General features: G+C 41.8%; 1 protein-coding gene across 2 annotated transcripts in view; it reads right to left on the minus strand.

Annotated features, from left to right (window-relative positions):
* Positions 1–19,763, minus strand: part of ANO6 (anoctamin 6) — a 188,519-nt gene that overhangs the window by 12,207 nt on the left and 156,549 nt on the right. For both annotated transcript variants that reach the window (XM_032420305.1, XM_032420304.1), the window contains 5 exons: positions 17,429–17,654; positions 16,207–16,376; positions 15,463–15,560; positions 8,945–9,075; positions 1,808–2,013 (listed from right to left, as the gene is read on the minus strand). In XM_032420305.1, coding sequence (XP_032276196.1) covers positions 1,808–2,013; positions 8,945–9,075; positions 15,463–15,560; positions 16,207–16,376; positions 17,429–17,654 — 831 coding nt within the window. The remainder of the gene's footprint in view (positions 1–1,807; positions 2,014–8,944; positions 9,076–15,462; positions 15,561–16,206; positions 16,377–17,428; positions 17,655–19,763) is intronic.

Consider the following 19,763-nt stretch of genomic DNA (forward strand, 5'->3'; position numbering starts at 1 on the left):
CTGAATTTTCTGGTTAGCTGAAGGTCAAACAAAAACCCTTTTAGTTTCAAACCTTGTTGCTCAAATGTTCCTAAAGCACACAAATCCATGTTCCTGCCTTGCTTGGGGTTGTACAGCATATTGAATGTGACAGAGTCACTCTTTTATGATTGTAGAACTTGAAAGGCCTCACTGTCCTATTTCTGCACGTCTTCATTCCATAGCACAGGGGATGTTGAAGGTGTGGGCTACTTGGGTGAATGGAAAATGATATAAGCTAGCAGTTGTCTTTTGTGTGCAATTTGCAACTTTCTCCAAGAAGTAGGGATAGCATACAATTCAGATAAATTAAGGGTTCTTGGTGTGACAGCTGGGTTCCAGATAATTGGCTTTATTGTGTAAAACTGTAACCACGGCTCAGTGACACATGTAAAATTCTTGTGCCTTTAGTTTAGATACCTGTCAAAGTCTACACAGAGTCACTGAGACTGATGATGGGTGATGAAGATAATAACACAGCAGCAGCTAACACTGCATGAGGACCAGGCTCTGTGCATTCCATGCATTAACTCCCTGAAGTCCCTGGCTACCCTTTGTGGTATATAATATTCTTAAAATATGCGGTAAGGAACTATTCAATTTACAAATGATAAACTGAAGCTCTGAAGTGTTAAGGCCTGGCCCAAGGTCATGTAGCTTGGAAGCTGCAGCACTGAGAGCTGGACCTTGGGTCTGACCTGTCTGCAGTGCCAAGCTGGACGAGGAGCCTGACCAGGAGCCTGACCCACAGGCACTGCTGAATTCTCGTTTCCACAAGTGCTCATGGAAAAAGGCTGCAGATTCAGGGAAAGTGTGGCTTGACAAAGAAATTAAAACTGGGATAATATCGTGTTGGGGAATGTGACCTGAGAGTAAAATGGGCAGTGAAATAAGGGAGGAAATAGCCCTAGTTGTAAGGATATTTCTAGGGAAGGTGGTCATTCCCCTACTGGGCTGGTATGGAACTTATTCTCCCTGAGAGTTCCTTGTTGGCCTGTGTTTATAAAGAGGGAGAGAGGGGGAAGAAGGAAGGGGGAGGTAACTGTTCCGATTGGTCCAAAGTCTATACAGGTTGTAAAGGACTATGTTCTGTTCCCTCAAGCTGGGACACATGCAGGGTATGAGGCTGCTTAGCTAATGACCAGCGAGTGGCTAGCAAAGGCCAAGGGGTGGGGTGGAGAAGAGAGATGGAACCCACCCTAAAGCCTCCCTCCTTGAAGAACCTCTGCCCTAGGAGACAAGGAAGGTAACACATGAATGGAACGCAAAGTGCTTATACGTACTTCATCATCAAATAGTTAATATTTTAAGTTGATAGTTTGGAATATATGATAAAATATGGTAGAATGATAGTTCTTATTTTAGGGTCCTCCAACTATAAGTGGACAGATTTCTATCTCTGTTACAAAAGCACTACTGGATAACTCCTTTTATAGTCCTGTGAGGATTAAGAGAGTTGGTACTTACTGTTATTACTATTACCATGTTTCTATTGAATAAGAACTTTAGCAAATGAATAATAGTATAATGGTCACTATTAGCAACTGCTCACGTAAGAGGTCTTGACTTTGTAAGTTGTGAATAAGAATATAAACAGTTAAGAACATTAAAAAATAACAATCACAGTTATAACAACTGTTTTTACATGAAAAATAGTATTGGCATCTCCCTCCCATTTTAAAAAAAATAGCAAACATTCGATTCTTTAGGTAGCAAAACTAATGGATTTTTGGATTTTTCAATCCAAATTTTTCAATCCAAAATCCCTGTGAAGCCTAGGTTTACTCACATTGGTCACCACAGCCAGAATTGCTATTCCTTGCATGATGGGCTGCCATGCTCCGATGTCTTGGGCTTTTTCTGGAACCATGCGTCTATACTGGGTAGTCATTTTCCATGCGTCCACTCTTATTTCCAATATATTGTTCACCAGAGCCAACAGAGGGGCCAGTGGAAAAGAGGCCACAAATAAGGTGACGAACCCAAACTGAATAACTGTCAATGGAATGGACACGCATCATGGAGTGGTGGGTGGATGGAAGGACAACATATTTTCCTTTACTCTTATAAAGAAAAAGGCAAACAACAAACTAAATCCCAAAGAGAAAAGACACCCATGGTAATAAGTGTTCAACAGTGAAAGAACCCAAACAGAAGACAAATGTGAAGTCTCTGGAAAGAAGACTAGTTATAGCTGGTTTCTTTCATACGTATACACTTAGTAGGAATAATATATTTAAAATCTTTAATCAACTAAAGTTATTTGCTGGCAGTAAAGTTGGGACACTTTGTATTCATTCTCTGTTGAAATAATAGAATGTTGCAAGATGATTCATGATTTAGGGTTAAAACAAAAGAACAGGAATATCGTGGAAGCATCTAACAAGTTAAAAAGAAATAAGAAATGGACTTTTGGGAAGGCTATGTTTAGAGAATGTTAGAGGAAATATGCCGGAAACAGGGAAATGAACAAGCTCCCCTGAGTCTGCAAATGCAATGCAGTACACTCATGAAGAGAATTTGAATCACAGATATGTATGTGATGAAAGTGGCCTAATAAGGCAAAATATACTTCTTTAGGAATTTTTATCTTGAAGTTGTTGCAGTCTATGTGGTCACAGTAAGTAAAATTTCAAGTGATGGCTTAGAAGTTCTTTTCTTCCTCGTCTGTAATTTATATGGTGTCACTATAGACGGGACATCAGAGATTTGGGGCAAGCTGTACCATAGAGGGGGTAAAGGTTAGAAATGAGATGGCCAGAGATCTAAACGAAACCTTTCAAGTAAATTAGTACAGATATGGAACTAAGGCTGTGAATAAAAGGAAGCTTTACAGCCCCTTTATACCTATAGCTCAGAAAAGGGGCAGGGACCAATCGGGCCAGGAAGGGCAAGACTATGGAGGGGTATGTAGGTAGAAGGACCTGGCATGCGCCTCTGGTCTGAGAGACCAGGGTGTGTTGTAGAAGAAGAAGAGAGAGGGCTGGAGAGATCTGGCAGGTCCACAGGCCAGGCAGGAGCCATCATCTTCGGGGAAGACAGGCAAGGACCAGAGCTGGTGATGTCATAGATACTGACCCCAGAGCTTGGTGCGATGCTGCTGACTGTGTCTATGTACCACCTACCCCTACAGGAACTCATCTGCCTGCAGGGCCCAGGCAGGAACAGAAACGTGTGGAGGGGGTGCAGTCAACTGTGGCATACTGGCAAGTGCGGAGCCTAATGAAAGGGACTACTCACAGCTGCCACGTTGGAATGAGGGTCCAGTGTCGCCAGATCTCCTCGTTATTCAAGAGAGGCCAGAAATTAGGACTATACTGGCAATTAACTGAGTTAAATATCTCAAACAGAAAAGATGCCACTTAAAATAACAATAAAAGTTCAGACTATTTAGGAAAAAATTAGTGAGAAATGTTAACACTGATATGATAACGGACTTAAAAAATAAAAACAAATAATGAAAAATGAATGGATGGTAGGATGTACCATACTCTTAATTGGGTTGACTCAAGCTGGGGGACTTATCAATTTTTTTCTCCAAAATAGAATTTCGAATTCTAATGCAAATTTAGTTATTAATCCCCAATAGATTTTTTTTTAAAGCTGAAAAGTGATGCTGAAGTTTTTCAAGAAATCTACACAACTACACAAGTAAAATAACAAAGAGGGATGCTTGAACTGACAGTATGAGAGACATTCTGAAAAAGGCTAAGATGGGCCAGCTCTAAGAGATGCTAATGTATGTTATTACGCAATGTCAACTCAAACAGTTTAGAGCTAGTGCATTCATTGTATGAATTAAACAGAACAGATGCAGATATTCATGGGATTTTACTATATTATAAAAAGAGATACTTCAAATCAGTGGATTCAAGTATTAGAGCAATTAGCACATCACTGGAAAGACCGGTATGGAGTCCTCACTTCTGATACCAATATAAATTACAGATGGATTAATTTAAAAATAATGCACCAGAAAAACCAACATGGTATCTAATCTGTTTTGATGTTCAAGTGAGAAGAACTTTCTAAACTTTTGAAATGAAGAACAACAACAAAAAGACCTATGGATTCCGTAAGGCAAGAAACACACACTGTAGAAACACAATCCTTGCCTAAAATGTTTTCATGACCCTGTATTGCTCTCTAACACTCTGCTTTCTTCTTCACTTTGCAGTCAAGTTTTCGAAGAAGTAGCTAAACTACTATTTCTCAACCACTCCTTCCTTCCTCCGAGCCCGACCTCCTGCCTCAGCCCTCACTGTGCTCACTTTGTGGTGACTGCCTATTCCTAAGCCAGCGTACATTTTCAGTCCTTATTTGCTGGATTACTAGGCTGCTTTTGATACGGCCAAATGTTTCCCTCTCAGTGGAATGCTTTTCCCCCTTGATTTTTGTTTTACTTAAATAATTTTAAAAAGCCAAGGTAGGGTTGTGTATGTGTGTGTGCATACAAGCCCGTGCATGTGCACACAAATCTTTTTAAACGCTTACTAGCTATAGAGTGCGGCTTCTACCTTTCCTCACTGTCCAGCAATGAAGTGTGGGCTTGGGCTCTTGCTTCCTCACCCTGCCTGCCTATTTTGCATCATGCTCCTTTTAGTCAGTGTTCAAATCCCTCTTAAGCAACGTTATCACCCTCTCAGCTTCTATGTAGACACAACCCTCTGCTACATTTCTTCCACCTGTTCTGCTATTCTTCCTCCTCTTTGTGAATCTCTTTGCCCATTTACCCTTTATTTTTTTTTTAAGATTTTATTTATTTGAGAGAGAGAGAATGAGAGACAGCATGAGAGGGAGGAGGGTCAGAGGGAGAAGCAGGGAGCCCGATGCGGGACTCGATCCCGGGACTCCAGGATCATGACCTGAGCCGAAGGCAGTCGCTTAACCAACTGAGCCACCCAGGTGCCCCCCCCATCCATTTACCCTTTAAATGCCCCCTTTCCTCGGGGCCTCATCAATTCTGTGCCCGGCATGCTGCATCACTCCCATGGCCTCACCTGCAGCTCCTCTGAGCTCCCGGTGGATCCAACTTTCTAATGGATGTTTCTATGGATAGGTCTCACAGACCTCCTCACACTCAAAAATATCCAATGCCTAACCATTTTCTTGAAACCAGCTCTTCTCCTCATATTCAAGCTCCTGGAAATTATCTCAACAATTCTATTCCTCACCTGCTATACTAGTCCTCTCTTTAACACGTATCAAATCTGTCTCCCTGATCTCTATTCCTATGCCTACTGCCTCTATTTAGGTGTGGGGATTACCCAATTGTGTAGGTTACCTGGTGTAACCTCCCAAAATATCCTTTTCCTTCCAAATATCTTCCATTCTGCAGCAGAATGATCTGATCTTTTTCAACATAAACATTATATAATTCTCTTGCTTACAAATATTCCAGTGGGTAAGGATAAGTTCATTAAGGACAGGTTCTAGGGACTCCTGGGTGGCTCAGTCGGTTAAGTGTCTGCCTTCAGCTCAGGTCATGATCCCAGAGTCCTGGGAACAAGTCCTGCATCGGGCTCCGTGCTCAGCAGGGAGCCTGCTTCTCCCTCTCCCTGCCGCTCCCCCTGCTTGTGTGTGTGCATGCTCTCTCTCTCTCTGACACATAAATAAAATCTTAAAAAAAATAAGTTCTAGTCCCCTGGCTAAGCACACAAGACCCATTATGACATGGCCCTTGCTTACCTGATATTCCCACCTTTGGATCCTCTGTTCTCACCATACTTTGTTTACTTGCCACTCTTTGAACTGGCCAAGCTGTTACAGGCCCTGATACTTTTAAATGGGTCTACCTCTCTGCATGAAATGTCTATTCCCTTTACCATACTTTAGGTAGACAACTTCCATCCATCCTTCAAAATCCAGTTCAAATATCACCTGCTCTAGGAAGTCTGATCTTCATTCACTTTCTTAACAATCTGCCAGGTATTACCACCCCTCCCTTGGCTCTGTGAGGGCAGGCACCCTGTCTTCCTTATGTTGGTATCGCCACCAATCGATACAGTATTTGGCATTCCAGGCGCTCCAAAAATGTTTATTGGATGAATGAATGGATGAGTAAAGAGAGAGGAGGCCTGCAAAGATGAGGAAATATCAATGTACGTGGTGGGCAGAAACAGTAGAGGTGAGGGAGTGGGGGAAGACAGGCCTGAGTCCTGGAGAGTGTAGGGGGTGCTTAGCTGGGGTTAGCACTGGAGACACAGGAAAGGGGTGGGCATGAGAAGATGCTGAAGAACTGCTGATATTAGTTATAGTAAATTAAATGGAGAAAATAATAGATGAGGGTCATTGTTTTACTAGGTCTTTTTAAAACTTAACTTGGAGATGGAGGACAGTGAGGTCAAGTTAGGAAGGGTCAAAGAGGCAGGGACAGAGAAAAACAGGGCCCGCTCCATCACTTTACTGCATTTAATTTGTGGCACCTGTCCCCTGGGAAGCCATCACTAAGTTCTCAAGAGACTGGTCATGCTGTGTCATGCTAGAAGCACAAAATGGTATCTTATGGCTTCCAGATTTTAGTCTGACAGGCTCTTTCTCTATAACCTGTGTCTGAATTCTCAGAAGTTAGGAACATACACTTGGGGAGGCAATTTTGGTTAACACACCAGGGTTACTTTAATAATCTCCAAGGATGGTGGACATAAATAAATAAAGTAGAAATTTCACTCAAAAATAAAACCCAAAAAAACATGCCATAAAGAACTTCACTGGGATGGTGGGGGCAATGTTAATGTAAACTCAACTAACAGCTGTATGTGTGTGTTGAAACTCCAAGCTTAGGTCACTTAAATATTTATGAGTATGAGGTCCAGACAGTGGTGCTCCAGCTGAGGGCTGAAAGATGCAAAGGTCCTGGTAGACACCTTGGGGGGAATCAGTCTAGCCAGGGGGACAGGAATGCACACAGCCAGATGCCATCAAGGCAGGAATTAAGCGCTGTTAATGCCTAGAGAAAAGAGCAGCAAATCTGTGTGAAAAGTTGAGGGTTACTGCTGAGGCTTGACAGGCGTTCCTCAGGTAGAGAAGCAGGGAAGGGTGTTTCAGGCAGACGGGAACAGAGCTGGTGGCTGGGTACGAGGCTCTAGGGTTGTATGCCGGAAGATGGTTCCCTTCAGCAGGTAGGAGGCATAATTAAAACAGTAGATGGCGGTGTCATTCATGAATATGGGGGGAAAACCAGAAGGAGGGAGTTGTGGTGATGAGACCATCACTGGAGGCACTCTATATTTATTTTAGAGGAACAAAAATAATTCAAAAGGCACTTGGCAATTCTATCTCCCAAAAAGTAAAATAACAAAAAGTAGATTTCGCTCTGGTGTTGAATACAGATCAGAAACAGATTAATTTTTCTAATTCATTAGGTATTAGATAGTAGGAAAACAATGTAATAATCTAAAAAAATATCCGTCTGTAACAGTTGTTATTCCATCCTTTCTTGTAGGAGTTATTTTGTTGGTAATTATTTTAATGAGACTATGAAATTCTAAAAGTCATGCCAACTTCTCCCCAAAGCACAACCTTTTCCTATAACTTCTTCTTGCAACACTATTTATTTGACTAGTCAACTACAGAAAAATAACTTTTTCCAAGGTATATTTTTGGTACTAAAATAACAAATGATATTCTGCCCCAGAATGTTGTTATTAATGCTGATAATAGCTCCAATAAGAAATATTTACAGTTATGACTCATTTTGGAATCAGAGGTAATTGTCTTGCAGTCCTTTTGAAAATAAACAGAATAAATAAATAAATATAGCTTCTACATTATGTACTGAAGCTATACCCTTAATCGAACCTGGTCATGAAACATAACAAAAGCAAAAATGAAATTCAAATCAAACTCCAGGCTGCAAAGTGTTGTTGACTGAAGAAGCTACAAGATGAACCTTTCACTCACTGAAGGAAGCAGATGTGTTTCCATGTATAATGTATATTTTTAAAAGCAATTATTTTATATACAGAACGTGATTTAATGAAACCATCCTCTATCTGCAGACTTGTAAACAGGAACCACAAAGAGGTATCTTTGCAAACACAAAAACTCCTCTGCATAAAAGCAAGGCCTGTCAACCAAAATGTGTGTTGTCTATTCTCCTAAGCTTAAAAAAATTGTAATTCAGTGCCATGGTTAGCTGAAAGAGCACAGATACAAAACGAGTAAATAGTAAGCCTTCTATTAGATACAAGTGTGTCATGCATAATAGAAAAGACAGTGTTTCCTCTGGAAATGTTTTGAGAGGTGTCCATTTAAAGGCACCCAAGAGCTCAGAATCAAGTCCAACGGAAGAGAAACAGAGCCCAAGCAAATACTGCACAAACGGACAAAGGCATTCAAGAAAGAAGGGACCTGTCCTAAATCTTAATTCCAAACCAGCAAAATGTGAGTTCTAAATTCAAGCCAGTGATTAGCCATGAGGTCACTCAAGCAACCATGCAAAAATGATGGGCCAGGAGAAAGAGATACACTGTCAAAAGCAGGTGGGAGGTGTGAAAGGGGAAGCCTGTGATCTTTCCTGCCTCGAAACAGCATGCTCCTACAGGCTCTCGGTCCAGGCTGGATCAAATGACTCATTCAGAAGTGTATCTGCCAACAGCTGTGCCGGCGTGGACTCCAGCCCAAGCTGAATCACCTCTAATAATAGTTCTGAGTTCATTCTCAGACAGCCTGGGTAGAGTGCACTTAGAATGGTGAGGATGTGCCTCAGTGAATATTCCGTTTCATTGCTTAGTAATAAACCTTTAGCTCTGTACAACAACTGACAAAGATACACACAGTCACCTTATTTGAAAGCCTGACTGTGTCATTTTATCTAGTGGAGAAAAGCACATCTTTCTTCGTTTCAATATGCCAGGTAATTATTTGGGATCCAAAACATGTTCCAATATAATTTTTGTCACCTAAAACTTCACTAAGGACTTACTCATTTCAAGATATTCATAAAACAATCCCAGTTTGCCCATGAGCTGCAGGTGGTAGTCTTGTTCCCATCGCGGGGTTATTTTTTCTGTTCTGGAAACTGTGCGACATCGTCCAATTAGGTTCTTGACCCAGCTGCCAAAAAGATCAAACTATAAATTAGAATATTATCAAATTATTTTGCAGATATTTCAAGCTAAACACACAATCTTCCCAAGAAATTAATTGCTTGTTTTCATGCTAAATTTCTCTTTATTTCTGCCTCCCTACCCAAATATTTTGAAAAACTATTATTTATTACCAGGTTTTTATTACTTAATACCAGGTTTTGTTAAAATTGTAACTGCTACCGTTTTTTCGCCCAGCTCCTTTTCATATGGCAGTTAGTTTTTAGAAATAGTTTCTCTCATTTGATTAACTTTAGCCTCCCCCCCCCCCCCCGCCCCGCCCCATTGGGCTGCTATTATCCAAAATGGTCTTTCCAGTATGAAATCACCAGAGAAAATGAAATACAGACAGACATGGTATGTGAGCTGGTGATCATGCCGTGGAGAAGAACGAGGCAGAGCAAGGAATGGAGACTGTTTGCGTTTGTGGTAGCGGGAGTAGGGCGGTGGCAGGGAAGGGCTCAGGAGGAGTGACATTTGAATACAAATATGAAGGAGGCAGGGGAGAGAGTGACTACTGAGCCCCAGGGGCAGGAGCACCGCAGGGAGCCTGGTGTGGTCCCGGGCTAGAAGGAAACCACTCTGGTAGTTTTGAGCAGTGGGGAGCCTAAGAGAGACAGACCACTGTGAGGATTTGGGCATTTTTTACTCTGGGGGAAGCAGCGAGCCATTAAAGGTTTCTGAGAGAATGGGGAAATGGGGATATATTTTCATTTTAGATGAAACAGGTCCAAGACCCTATTTTAAGCTGAATAAGTCAAGAACCCGAGTAGTGAAAATGCCCAGCGCTCTGTTCTATCGGACACTGGCCCCACAGAATCATCTGTTGTCTCTTATGTTATTTTCTTTCTCAATGCCTCCCCACAAATGTGCCCCCTCTTCCCCCCCCCCCCCCACAGCCTTTTATGGCAATTTTTCCTGAAAAGAAATTGAAGTTGGCAGTGAAACGAAGTGTGCACCTGTAGTCTAAAGAACCGTTGTCCCCTCAGGCAACAGCTAGCTTGTGGTTTCCTTGTGAACTCATCATAAGAGGCACAAGAGCAGCAAACAACTTCAAATACAAACATCTGGGCTAAGCTTCGGATGATTCAAGAACACGCTTGTACAGATTTTCAAATTCGGATAATGAGAAGCTTCACCCTCCCGTAAAGACAACTCCCGAGGCTGCAGACGCACACGCGCGGGTGCCGCACACGCACCCCCGCCCGGAGAGAGGATGAATTACAAATAGCCTGTCATGCTAAGTGTCCTGCTGGTCTCTGTGGTAACTTTACTGACCACTCCCCAAGGTGCACGACGGGGAGACTGCTCTACAACAGAACATGCCCCTGGCTTCACAACCTTGCCCACTTCTTTCTCCTCTGTGACATTAGGGACACAGCAGGAGGCTGTGGGAAGTGGAGGGGACACAGCCTCAGACACCCCTGAATCCGAATCCACACTTCATTGCTTACACTCTGACTTGTGTCAAATTCAAATAAAATCAGGTGATAAAGCCTATACTGCCCAGGGTTTCTGTCAGGATTAAATGATTCACAACAGATAAAGTATTTAGCACATTTTCTAACACAGCAAAACCCCCTTCACAGGATTTTCTTTTGACCAATGCAGACTAACTGGCTGAGGCTGATGGTAAACACGGCCTCAGTGACTTGGAATCTTGGCTTGGGGACACCCAATGCTGTCTTGATGGGTGGATCTCACTTAGAATGATCCGGAATGCTTGTTGCTAGTGTTACTTCCTGTGCCCCAACCCAAAGCTCTGTAATCAGTCAAGTCTAAGGCAAGGCTGGAACTTGACGGGGGCCTTGTGACACAGGCGGCGTCATCCATCACCCTTCATGACAACCAAACATGAGACTTCTGGTTTCTACTGTTTTGTTTTGTTGCTCTGCCTCACACTTCCAGCCTCAGCCTCTGGACAGAATCCTCATGGCCCACAGAAGCATTCTTTTACTATCGGGGCTCCAAATCCATTACAATTTGGACTGAGGATGAAACTTCTGTCCCGGCAACCACTTGCATGACCAGCTCATCTAGCGCTTCCTTCTGGTACTGTATTGCCTTCCCTGGCCCGTAATAGGTCATATTAGAAGTCTTTCTGACTAGCTTTCTTTTCTGAGCTACAGACTCTGAGCCTCTTGTTCAGGCTTCCTGAGTTGAACCACTTATCTGTAGTAGGAAATCTTGGGCTGTCATCCATTCATCACTGTCCTCGGTCTTTTGGGTTTTCTAGTGGGATATGAATCTAGTGCAGAGATACCAATCTTGACTGCACATGAGAATCACCTAGAGAACTTTTTAAAAATTCAGATACCAGATACCCCTGGCCATGGTTGGAAGCTTCCTCCCTCTAGCAGGGGTTACAAAATAGTGTTCTTAGGAACTTACCATGCATACTAGCAATAACAGAAGAGTACTGTAAAAAGTTACCTTTCCCTAAGTCCTTATTATGTGTAAAGCATGGTATAAAACACTTTATACCTCATTTTCTCTTTGTTTCTTCATTATCATATGTAATCCACATGCTACAGATAATCACCATTTCTATTTAAGGATATTCCACAGTATTCCCACTTGCTAATTTTGAATACAAGCATCCTTCACTATCTGAATCTATTTTACTGTTCCTGAAAGTAAAGGGTCAGTGTGGATAGTGAGGGATAGCTGTATTTAGGGTTCTCTTATTGTATGTCTTTGGTTCATCCTCTAGCTAAATCAGGTCTTGAGAAGGGACATTTTCTCTAATAGTTCACTTTATTTTAAGTAGTGCATACCCATTGTGAAAAATACAGAAAACATATAATGGATTAAAATTATAGCCATCCATTATCTAAATACCAAAGAACAATGCTATTGGTACTTTGGATATTCAACTATAATTATGTTCCTTAACATTTTATCATAAAAACCTCCAGAGTGATTGGCTCCATGCAGCAATTGTATTAGCCTTTTGTCAAGCACAGAATAAAATTCCCGGGAATGCCTCAAATATCAAAATACTAAGTGAGGCTGGGATGGACAAAAGGCTCCGAGCTTGTTCTCTGGGTCCAACAAACAATTGTGTTACTTTGCTGATGTTATGTATTTGAAGCCTATGGCTCACTCATTCACTCGACTGGTGCTGGGGAGTGTCTGCTAAATCCTAGGTACTGATTTACGGGAGGAGGGAAGGAGGATGGTACAGGAAGTCTGGAGCCTACAAAGAAGGGTGATAGGAAAAAAAAAAATCGTTATATATAGTGGGAGGAAAGACTTTTAAAAGATGGGGTTTTTTTATTTCAAAATTAAAGTTGTTTGGGTTTCTGGCTCCCCCAAAGGGAACCGGGGTCACAGTGCGAGAGGTGCTTCTTCATTCGCTCCAGGAATCGACACTGAGGATCTCAAGTGGGGTGGGGGTGGAAGGCGGCAAGCTTATGGTGACATTCATTTCCTTATGTTCCTTCTGACATATTTAAATGGTGTGAAAACAGCTACTGACTTACACGGCTTTTCTCTCCCCTCCTGTGTATTTTTGGGGTGGGGGCAGTTTTGGGAAGCAAGAGTAATTGCTCTTTCACTTTGTGTGGAAACAGTAAGAAGGAAAGTGGCGCCTGGGTGGCTCAGTTGGTTGGGCGACTGCCTTCGGCTCAGGTCATGATCCTGGAGTCCTGGGATCGAGTCCCACATCGGGCTCCCTGCTCAGCGGCGAGCCTGCTTCTCCCTCTGACCTTCTCCCCTCTCATGCTGTTTCTCTCTCTCTCGCTCTCTAATATATAAATAAATAAAATCTTTAAAAAAAAGAAGGAAAGTGGCACCTAGCACAATGAAGAGTGATGAGAAGAGCCCGAGTCACTCTCTAAAGTGGCTTAAATTTAGCATTCCCAGTTTTCAGACAAGGGAAGATAATTCAAAATGTACTGCCCCTAAGTATTTTAGGCCAGGGGTAGAAACAGCTAAACAAAAAGCTTAGCTTACTAAAATTTTGCAACAATGGCCTCACTTGAAGTGCAAGTATAAACAGACCATGGATACTATATACATCCTTTATTTTTAAATATTTCATGTGAACAAGTTTCATTTCATACGAATTTCTCAGTACCAGTTTAAGAAATATACGTCCCCCCCCACCAACAGCCACTATTTTTTTTAATCAGAAAATAGCTTACTGACAACCAATTAGTCATCAAAATTTAGTTTAAATAACTAGCCTACTTCCTTCAGAAAAACTAACTACTAGGCTAGTTAGTTTAATAACTAGCCTAATCTGAGTTAAGCCTTTCCTCTATTTGATATATTTATTTTCATATCCAGTATTTGTGCATGACCTACTTCTACTCATTTGGAAAAATCTGAATATGAACTCAGTGAAGGTAAGGGTTGTTTACTGCCTAGTAAGGCCCCAAAACATTAATTTTACAGCTAAGATCAGAATCCATTTTTTTATGAGGTGGGGAGAGGGGAGGAGAGAGCTGGTGGGGAAGAGGAGTGTCTGTTTAGAGATAGACCCTGATAGTTTACATTGAAGGTGGAAGATAAAGCCTGGTGAAGAAACACGGAAGGGCACATGGAAACCTGGAGGTTTCTGCTCTACAAAGACAGGGGGGAAAAAAAGAGGTTAAATGCACCGCAGAAAGAATGAACAGGAACCTGGTAACAGGGAAGAGAGAGGAGAAGTTAGGGGAAGGAGGAGAAAGAAAGAGAGGGGGGGAAGACAGGCAGCAGAGTCTGGAGCCTACAACGATGGGTGATAGGAAAAAAAAATCCAGTTATATATACTGGGAGGAAAGACTTTTAAAAGATGGGGGTTTTTTATTTCAAAATTAAAGTTGTTTGGGTTTCTGGCTCCATGTCCCAAATGTCAGTAAAGGCTGCTTGTGTGAGTGGTTTTGGAGGACACTGAGGAGAGGGGCCACAACCGGCATTTGGGTTGGCATAAGCAGAAAGTATAGATGTGGGAGGCAAGACAGAAGAGACATCAAAAGTTTTATGAGAACAGAAACTCAGAGCCAGAAATTATCTTGACAAGGTATGTGGGGTAGTCAGAAAAATGGTCCCCCAACAGATATCCACGTCCCACTCCCCAGAACATATGTTACGTTACATGGTAAGGCAGAATTAAGGTTGCAAATCAGCTGACATTAAGATAGATTTTCCTGGATCATCCAGGTGGGCCCAGTGTAGTCACCAGGATCAATCAAAGGGGAAGGGAGAGGGAGGGAGAGAGCTAGGGGGATGGGCCTACAGAAGTCAGACAGAGCCACACCGCTGGCTTTGAGATGAGAAAAGAAGCCATAAACCAAGGAATGTGGACAGCTCCTAGAAGCTAGAAAAGGCAAAGAAACAGATTCATCTTAGAGGCTTCTGAAAGGGATATGGCCCCTGCCAACACCTTGACTTTAGCCCACTGAAACCTGTGTCAGACTTGTGACTTCTAGAACTGTAAGATATTGAATCTGTGTTGTTTTTTTTTTTTCCATTGTCTTCCCATTACCATTAGGTTGGTGGTAATCTGTTCGGCAGCAATAAAAAAGGAATATAATAAGTCCCCTGAAAATGTGCAGAAATTGAGATAGCACTGGACTATTCACTTTGATATAGGATAGGGCTTAAGTGAAGATTTAAAAGGACAGTGTGACCTTGGCTAACATGTGACGCTCTCATTTCTTAGGGAAAGAACAGGAAGTCAAAACATTTGTCGTTATTATTTTAGATGATTATCTCTTAAAACATTATGTAATCTTGTGCCTTAGGACCACAAGAGAACTCCTGTTGAAAGCACATGGACTTGGAGTCCTGGGATCTTGGATTTGAATCCCACAGTAGCCTCTTATGGCTAGTGAGAACATGGGTAAGTCATTTAACCACTTTAAGCCACAGAATCTTCATTTGTATAAGGGAGATAAAAATAAGGACTGTCTGAAAGATTAAATGAGAGAGATCTATCAAGCTCTTAATACAGTGACTGGCACATACTAGGAGCTCAACAAATTACTACTGTTGATTTTTAAAGCATACTATTAGGGAGGAGAAAGTCATGAGAAGTTGGAGAAATACTTAGTTCACAGCCCCAACAAAGGTCATCTCTCCAAGGACTAGGATCAGTTTGCTACCAACAATGGGCTAATAGGCATAAACTGTAGCAGATGGGGATTTAAGTTAAATATAAATTTTTTTTCTTTGTAACATAATTATTTAACACTGGATATATTTACACCTTTGGTTGGACCATCTTGTCTGGCGACCTTTAATAAATAGAGTTTACTCTGTTTTAGAGGGGGGCATGCCGCTGTGTGAACATACAGGCACATGATCTGGATGGGTGGGCTGTTCTCTCCCCAGTCACAGCCCCAAGATCACACAACTTCATACTCACGGAAGTAACACCTCTTGTATGTTATTCCAGATTGCTTTGCCTCCCATGATTATCGTCAGCTGTGTTGTCAGTTCAAGGAGACAGCCACCTGGGTCACACTGGAATATTACAAAGAAAATCCCATTTAAATTCTAGATGGGTCTAACATGAAATTGAGTCATTAATTTTACTTTTTGCTGATATTTATTCTGTTGAGGTGAAGAGAATGTCAAGAATATACAGTGAAGGGGCGCCTGGGTGGCTCAGTCGTTAAGCGTCTGCCTTCGGCTCAGGTCATGATCTCAGGGTCCTGGGATCGAGCCCCGCATCGGGCTCCCTGCTCTGCGGGAAGCCTGCTTCTCCCTCTCCCCCTCCCCCTGCTTGTGTTCCCTCTCTCGCTGTGTCTCTCTCTGTCAAATAAATAAATAAAATCTTTAAAAAAAAAAAAAAAAAAGAATATACAGTGAAGAGGGGCGCCTGGATGGCTCAGTTGGTTAAGCAACTGCCTTCGGCTCAGGTCATGATCCCAGGGTCCTGGGATCGAGTCCCACATCGGGCTCCCTGCTCTGCGGGGAGCCTGCTTCTCCCTCTCCCACTCCCCCTGCTTGTGTTCCCTCTCTCACTGTGTCTCTCTGTGTCAAATAAATAAATAAAATCTTTAAAAAAAAAAAAAAGAATATACAGTGAAGAAACTCTTCATTGGGCACCCGGGAGAAAACATGAAGCAGCTTAAATTGTCAAAAGAACCCAATTCTAAGTCCGTACCTCTTCATTTCTGTATTTTCCCAGCCAATAGACTGGGTCTCCCGGATAACCTACAAATTTGCCCTTAAAGAATGCGATGTAGAAGCATGAAGAATAGTAGTTGACAAACTGGAATAAGAACATCTTCATGGTCAGGCTGTTCTCATAATCAGTCTGGGTCCTTGGGAGTTCTGTAGTTAAATAAAGGTAAGATTTTAAAATTGTGAACAGCTTTGAGACCCTAATCAAAGACACTGATACATGAGTTAACATGTTTTTAAAAAAATACAATTCACACTGTTTCCGTTTAAGCTGTTTTGAATTCCTTAATATAGCTACTGTGTTAATTCCAAGTTTACACATTGTTATGAGTCCTCCTTCCCCCTTCCGCCAAGAATACAATATCCCATATGGCAAAAATATTCAAGGATTCCTTAAAATTTACGAGCCCAGTGTTATCAAATGGACAAGGCTGTGCTCTCTCAGGTCTAAGTGGACAAAAAAATTATTTTTCAACAGCCTGCTAAATGATACTCTCTTGTCTTCCTGAATTGCAACAAGGTAGGACTGTTGAAACAAACAAAACAAGGGAGAACTAGTTATAAGCATTTGGAGAAGACACAACAGGTCATCCTTCTAGTTTAGAATTTAAATCAGTCCGATCATTTTCAGAAGATGACCGCTGAGCAGACCATTTGGACAATGACCCAGGCATATGCAGCATGTGGGGAGTGCTTAACTCTGACCACTAAGCAGCTGCCTGGGATACAAGCCAGGGAGAGAGAAACATTTATTACAAAAGCAGGAGCTGATGCGAACAGAGCTATATTAATATGAACAGCATGGGGGGAAGCCACGCGACAATGTGATTACTTGTCCTCTCAGCAAAAGAGGAGCATATTTGCCACTGGAACCATGACCCTATTCCACTTATTTGCAATAAAGAGACTATTTACTTTCAACAATAGGGTACGTGATCTAACATAATTGAAAATATTATTCAGTGCTGATCTGTTTACACAGAGCTTGGACATTATAATGATTGTCTTTGCTTTGTCCCTTTTGCTAATGCAAAGCTGTAGATAATTCATGTCCCACACAGGTTGGATAAAGTATGTTTACACTTGAAATTTTCTAAAATTTGTAACATACTGAAATTGAAATGCCTAAGAGAGACAGACTCTCTTTTTCACCAGGTTCTCAAAATGTCTTACAAATGACCTAACCTATAATAGGACCTTACCAAAATTCGTAATCATGATGGCTACTTTTTCATATATGATGTTCAGAATCATGATGATGACAAAGCTGATGAGGGAAGCTGTGATAGACGTGGCTGTCTGTGGAGTCAGGTACTTCTGGATTGAGTCTGTCCCATTTAAGGTCTCGGGAAGTTTGGTAGAAAACACAATGAACACTGAGAGCCTGTAGACAATGATCCCAATAACGGAAGCAATGATCAATAGGATCTGGAAGCACAATAAACACAGCAATATGAGCTTCACGAGTAGTATTTTTACATTTCAAAATGCACCCCTCTGTGTGAATGGACAAGGTGCATGTGTGAAATGACAGGACTCACACAACTGCCATGAGACAGGTGGAAATTGGTCATGTTAAATTTCAAAAAGGGAAAGGAATGATGGAGGTCAGAAGAGAGTGTATCCACTGAGGGAAAATGTTAGCAATAGGAGAAACTGCATAGGGAGGGAAGAGTACATGGGAAGCCTGTACTTTCTGTGCAGTTTGGCTGCAAACCCCAACCTGCTCTAAAAAAGATTAAAAAAATAATAATAATAACGTATCTTTAGATGAGGAAAAAGCAGAATAGCAGAACCCGTGAAAACATCTTTCCTACAATTACGGCATTCTGTAGGGTATGCATTAAAGTTTTTGCTTAGTTATCATCCATTAAGGGGACATGTTTCTTTCCAACAGAGAACCTAGCACTGGTTCAAGGGTCAGTAGAACCAGTAGGTGCTAGCTTCTGTCTTAGTCACCTGCACGAGGTGAGATTCTGAATGGGACCAGGGAGGCTGCAGACGTGCCCGGAGGGAATTTGGAGAGGACAGTAGTTATCCACTGATGAAAGCTTCACACACTTTTCACCCTTAGATCTTAAGATCTGAAACGGGCAGTGATTCATACCTGCATGTGCACAAGATTCATTTCACTAATCTGTTGTATTTTTGCCAGCACAGAACCCATGTCAGTGGGGGGGTGGCGGGGGGGGGGGTGCGTCTGAAGCCCAGTTTGTACGTAGGTGGTAGGATGTCACTTCCTCGCTAGGCAGGTTTTCCCCTGCCCCTGAGTAATGCACACCGAAGGGTACCCTTTTTAAACTGTTTTCCCTACATCTACTTTCTTGGACTTACTCCAAAGCACGCAGTCAATGTGCCCGACTGCTTGTGATGACTGCTACCAGAGAGAAAAGCTACTGAGAATGTGCATTTCAGGGCCAAGCAAATCATGTCGTGTTGTTTACAGCAACAGAGGGAGGCTGGTTTCCACCTGTGGGGAGATTTCAAGTGGGGCCCCGGAGCCAGGTTCCTGCATTGGAAGCCCAGCTCTGCCTCAAGCTGTAGGACCTTGTGCAAATTATTTAACCTTTGGGGCTTCAATTTCTTTGCCCATATAGCGAGGGATCCTATTGGGAAATAACTTACAGGATTGTTGGGAGGATTTAATGAGTTACTCCAGGTAAAAACACTTAGAACATTAAGCCCAGGCACATGAAAAGTACTATATAAATGGTAGCTGTGAATATGGTGACTGAAGTGTTAACAAGATGCTTTTCTTACTTTTAAAAAGCCATCAGTGTGTAGAGAAGGCATGATATTTCCTCTTCTAATTTCCCTCATTATCTCCTTCCTTCACAGTTAGGGCTTAATACTTGTGAAAGGAATGACATGTTTGTGTGCATGAGTACATGTGAAAATTAGCCCAGGCAGAGAAAAATGTATTCGAGAAGGTATGTCCAGCCTTCCTCTCTGAGCACAACAAACATAGGCCATTTAAATCATACATATTTTTTAAAAAATCTCCATAATAATTTTTTAAATTACTAAGTAATTATAATAGTTGAGATTCTTTAAATGCTTACTCTTCACCTCAGCACACACATATTTTTAAAATCCTCAATCTCAGCCCTATGAGATAGGTAGTATAGTATCTTTTACAGCGGAAAAAAGAGCCACAGAGATTAAGACTTGGACCCAAATTAAGCAACTAGTAACTGAAAGAACTGAGGTACGCGGAGACTTCAGAGTCTACATGGCACTGTCTCCTCCATGGATCAGGAAATGATTTCTAACTCATTTCAGAGCTTTTACAAACTCAGTATGTTTCCATACTTCTTCAGGGCACTTGATAGGTTCAATATTTCTTCCCGGGAGGAAGATTTTCATTCTCAACTTCCTTATGAATCTTTTCTGATTATAACTTTAATATATGATCATAGAACATTTGAAATTACTCCATAGTGGACACTCGTTACTTTTGCTGCCTTGGATCTGTTCCCAGTCTTAGAAGAAGACCCAGATTTTGCTTTGGGGGAATAACCTCTCCTTCATTTTCAG

The sequence above is a fragment of the Phoca vitulina genome, unplaced genomic scaffold, assembly GCF_004348235.1.
Source record: "Phoca vitulina isolate PV1807 unplaced genomic scaffold, GSC_HSeal_1.0 scaffold23, whole genome shotgun sequence".
NCBI classification, from domain to species: domain Eukaryota; kingdom Metazoa; phylum Chordata; class Mammalia; order Carnivora; family Phocidae; genus Phoca; species Phoca vitulina.